Raw genomic sequence first — 4758 nt, 5'->3', positions numbered from 1 at the left:
TTGGCCATGGTAGTTTTCGGTGGCAAATATCTCCGTGACGCTTTTGGTGAGTGGCGTCCACCGGTGTTTTCGGCTTGAAGGGTGTGTGTTATCCCTTCCTCCAACAAGAGGGCGAGAGCTGGATGAGGTGTCAAAGTTTACCCTTGACTGCCAAATACCTAGCTTCTTCTTTTTGTTCTGTCGGGCGATCCGAACATTGTTTTCTCTGGTCCTCTGCGTGTAGATGTGTGTACTCTGGGGAAGATCCCTACCCAGTTGCTTCTTTGTCTCGGCAAAGCGCTTGGCCGCCGTCATGATGGCATCCCATGTGGATGGCATGCCGTCCTTACCCGTCAATGTGCGGATAAGCTCTGGGTATTCGGCGCCCTGGATGAAAGCGGCGCGAACAAGATCTTCACTTATGTTGCCCAGACTCAGCTTTTTGGAGTTGAAGCGAGTGATGAAGTCTAGTAAAGATTCATCCTCCTCTCTAACGCAGTTAAGGATCGTCCACTGTTCTTCAGTATATTTCCTCTGTTGGCTGAAGTGTTGGCTGAACTTGTTCTGAAAGTCCGCCCAATCATAGATGTGGTGGACCGGTAAACGATCGAACCATGCCCTGGCCGCTCCAACCAGAGTCATCTGGAACATATAACACCACGTGGGTTCCGTCCAGTTACTGACGGTTGCCCCCGCAATGAATCTGTTCAAGTGGTCGTCTGGGTCGGATAGACCATCATAAGTGCCGATGTTGGACATTTGTTTGGCACTTCTCGGGGTGATTGCTTCCGCAATGTCCCTTGCAAACTTGGACTTTCCTGCATTTGCAGCAGTTGGTCTAAAGGTTTTGAAGAAGTCACATGGGTTTCTCCCCGCGTTCGTTGGTTTAAAGGTTTCTCCAAAATTCCTTGTCGGTTGGAAGTCCGTTTCCTTACGCTTCCCTTTTGCCTTATGGCGAGGGTTTGCGTCGGTATCGGATTCTTCCCGCTCATCGTCCGAGTACTCGCACTCACTGTTCATGTTGAGATGTTGGCGAGTACTGCCGAATTCGTCAGCCTGTTGAAGTGAACGCAAGCGTTCATCCAACTCAGCTTGGAACTCAATCTGACGTGCTTCGGCCCACGCCTTAACTTGATCGAGTGTTTGGCGAGGGACCCTCGTCCGTTTCTCCAACTGGGCATCAGTGAACCCCACTGAAATATTGTTTACTGCACTTGTCCCGGCTTGGGTAACCGGGGTAGTGTTCGTAAAATTTGTATAACCGCCGATGTTCCCCCCAGTTGCTGGGGTTGTGGTTACCGGGGTTTCTTGGTCACTTACTGGCTTTGGGACCAGAGTAACGTTAACCATTTCTTCAGAAATTTTGAAAAAACTAAGAATTAATTCTAGCTTTTATGCACGGATGGCGCCAATGAAGAAACACTAATCGACCCCGGGCAGATTACGGATAATCTGGGGGTTAAATAGATGTTTCCCACGAGGATGAGGTCCAGCAAAGAAAGTTGTTCTTCAGACGACCTGCAAAACAGACACCGTAAGCTCGTCACTGAGAAGGGGGGGGGGGTTCTTCCTTGTGACCACCCTCCGGCGTGAGAATCAGACTAGATTGCTCTGAATATAAGTGTATATTAAGAGATTGCTATAGAAGATAAGATAATGAGATATCAGATCATGTCCTTACCATTCCAATGTGTTGGAGTATTTATAGCCGAAGGTAGGTTTCCAAGAAGGTACAGCCGGCTGAATAGTATTCCTGTTCTACCAACAGTGGGCTACGCACAAGCCATGCTGGTTGGTGGATAGGCTGCGGCCGATAGTGACAAGGCCGGCTGTATACTGTTCCTTTACTGCCGGCTATGCACTGTTCCACCAACTGTAGGCTACGCACATCCCACAGTGAGGGTTGGTGAGTAGGCAGCGGCTAATAGTGACAAACAGTACTAGAGGGTGCTCCTCCTCGTACTGTTGTCGGTGAGCTGTCACCCTGTGATTGGTTCATGGGCTGTTTTGGTCAGATCGTCTATTTTGCCCATACCTTGGCAGGTATAGTACAAAAGATCTTCCAGAAGCATACGGACTGGCTCATTTGGGCGGGAGTATTCCCGCCTTGCTCATTCCTTCAGGTGACATTACTGAAGTATCAAGAGTTAGTGCCTTGTGCGTGTAGCCTTGCTATTAGTGCGGGTAGCCTTCCCTGATGGCTTGTATCCGCAGCTGCGGAAACAATGGGGGTACTTCCCCATTGGGAGGCTTTCCCTGCGGGAACAGCTGGCGTACTGCGCGTAAGGTCTTCATCTCTGAGCATGGTGGGTCCTGCGGAAGCAGTTGGTCCTTGCGCAGACGTCCCTCTTCAAGGTGAGTCTTGCGGGTCCAACTGGGCTCTGCTGGAACCTACCTCTTCAGGCCCATACACTATACCTCCTACGTGTCTCTTTACTCTCTCCACGTGTCACTTTCTTATCCCCTTAAAATAAAAATAAATTCTCTTATTATTAAAAGTAACACCTTTTAAAGATGTTTAGGTATGTTTCTCTTTCACAACACTGGTACAGTAAACTAAAAGAGCCAATTACTAAATAATTATTTTTAATATATCTACATTAAAATATAAAACTGATCCATTCTTTTATTTTTTTTTATATATTCACTACTCAGTTATTGAATATCTAATCAAAGGAGCGGTCTTCTAGTGATGCATTTGTGACATTTTTCAGATGTCACACTTCGAGTCACATTCAAGACAAAATGTCGTGGATCAATAGAGGGTTTTACTACATTGAGTGTTTGAATGATGGGTTTACCTTGAAATTAGTGACAAGCAGTTCACCAGCGTTGAGCGTGATCGTGAACATGAATGATCTTTTGCCAACAAATGTACTCGGATGACCGGACTTTATGTCGGTTGTTGAAAAATAAAGTTAGTGAATATCAAACTTTTATATCAATTTAATATCACATGCTCATTTATTTTCATATTTCTTTATTTAAAAATTTATGTCAGATTTTTGTACTTCATCTAATTGCTAAGCAATCAGGGTGTGTACTGGCAGATACAATAAAATAACAATGCTGATTACTACATAACAAAATATTCAAAGTACCGTTCATAACTTTCAATTTGATTCTAATATTCTGATTGAATGAAAAGAAAAATAAAACAATAAAAATAATTGCATCATGACATGTGAACATGAACACTGATGTTCTTGGAGGATTTACAAATAGGGCAAATATGTACAGAAGATGCACATACTGTACAAAGGCAAAGATGCCTACAAGGCAGCAGCAAGACACATGACTCAGCTTTCCAACAACTTTTGCACAATCTGTTAACGTTACTGTTACTGTTATTGTTACTGTTATCCTGTTCCGCTAACGAGTGCTCATTGTTGCTTTCGCAACACGACTCGGCATCGTCCGCCAACGCCACTACAGCATTGTCGTTGGTGGTACTGTGTTGAATATCGTTGTTCACAAGTTGCTCTAGAACTTGTTTCAAATTGCTTCGTAACGCGTTTGCGGTCGCTTCATTTGTTTCCGCTAATTCACGCCAGATTTGATTCTCTATGCATAGAGATTTCACTCTTTCTTCCAAAGCACAGTTTAATCTCACCATTTTCATAATTTCATCATCTTTTGCTCTTAGCATATGTGTTATACGTTCGTCAACCGCAGATATTAATTTCCTTGAATATCTCCTTCGTTTCGCTTCGATTTCCAGTTTTAGTTTCTCGGCCTGAATGTATCATCAACAATGATAAAATTTAGAAAACAATGTTATGCAAACAATAGCAATAACACATAGGGGACAGCTATACACACACCGTGTACCATATGACATCTTATCTCATTTTGATCAAAATTTGAAGAGCCAAACAGTTGTTCCAACTCATAATTTTCAAAATATGATCCTATGGTTAGAACAACCGTCGAAATATTGTTTAGACGGCTGTTCCGACCAATAATTTTCATTTTATAGATACACCATCAAACTTTCGTCCACAGTTTGATGATATTTTGGTGGTGTATCTATAACATGTACCTAATACCTACCTACATTTTAAGTTAAACATAAGCAAACAAATGGTAACAAAAGTAACGAGATAAGATAATTACATGTCGAGCAACTAACTGATCGATTTCAATCTCTTGTTGGCGGATCTGTGACGATATATCCTCACCAAGAAACGTGAAGCTAGGACAATGGTCCATTAAATTCCGGTTAACGTTTTGAGCGTCAGATAACGGAGACATAGAATAAGAGAGTCTAGACCGCTTTCTAGAAACCGGAAGACTGTACGTGAGATCACTCTCTGCAGCCAGCAGATCTGGAGTAGTGAAATTAGCAGACGAGTACATCATAGGGAAACTAGTCTCGCCGGAGAGAGGATATTGTTTAGTATCAATAGCGTCAAGCATCATCATGATTTGGTGGTGGTTGTTAAGAGGTTGTGGAGGAGGGGGGAGAGTTATAATAAAATGGGATGGGTGAGAAACGTAGAAATAGAGAGAGTTGAGTTGGGTTGGGAACACGAGAGTTTTGTTTGTTAGCGTGTTAATAAGATTCAGTTACCAAAATACGCATTTATTTCCGATACTCATGCATGCATTATCTAATTAATAACAATACTATTTTCTTTTTCCTTTTTTTTATGGGCGAAAAGGTATTTAAACTTTTTGATATCCTTTTTATTGTCAGTTTTAATGTTATCAACATAAAATATTAGTTTTTAATATTCTTAACTTTCCCTTACTGGTAGATAAAATTCATAATTTTTG

At 42.5% G+C, this 4758-nt stretch overlaps 1 protein-coding gene across 1 annotated transcript; it reads right to left on the bottom strand.

Annotated features, from left to right (window-relative positions):
- Positions 1–3068: 3068 nt before the first annotated feature.
- Positions 3069–4489, bottom strand: LOC143567328 (putative BOI-related E3 ubiquitin-protein ligase 3). Its single transcript, XM_077053776.1, has 2 exons — positions 4096–4489; positions 3069–3715 (listed from the first exon to the last, which is right to left on the bottom strand). The coding sequence occupies exons 1-2, from the start codon at positions 4402–4404 to the stop codon at positions 3155–3157; spliced, it is 870 nt and encodes a 289-aa protein (XP_076909891.1). The 5' UTR covers positions 4405–4489; the 3' UTR covers positions 3069–3154.
- Positions 4490–4758: the final 269 nt, after the last annotated feature.

This window comes from Bidens hawaiensis, unplaced genomic scaffold, assembly GCF_021521415.1.
Source record: "Bidens hawaiensis isolate Kalapana, Puna unplaced genomic scaffold, B.hawaiensis_p1.1 tig00023391_1, whole genome shotgun sequence".
Taxonomy (NCBI): Eukaryota; Viridiplantae; Streptophyta; class Magnoliopsida; order Asterales; family Asteraceae; genus Bidens; species Bidens hawaiensis.
This window is presented reverse-complemented; position numbering and strand designations above follow the sequence as displayed.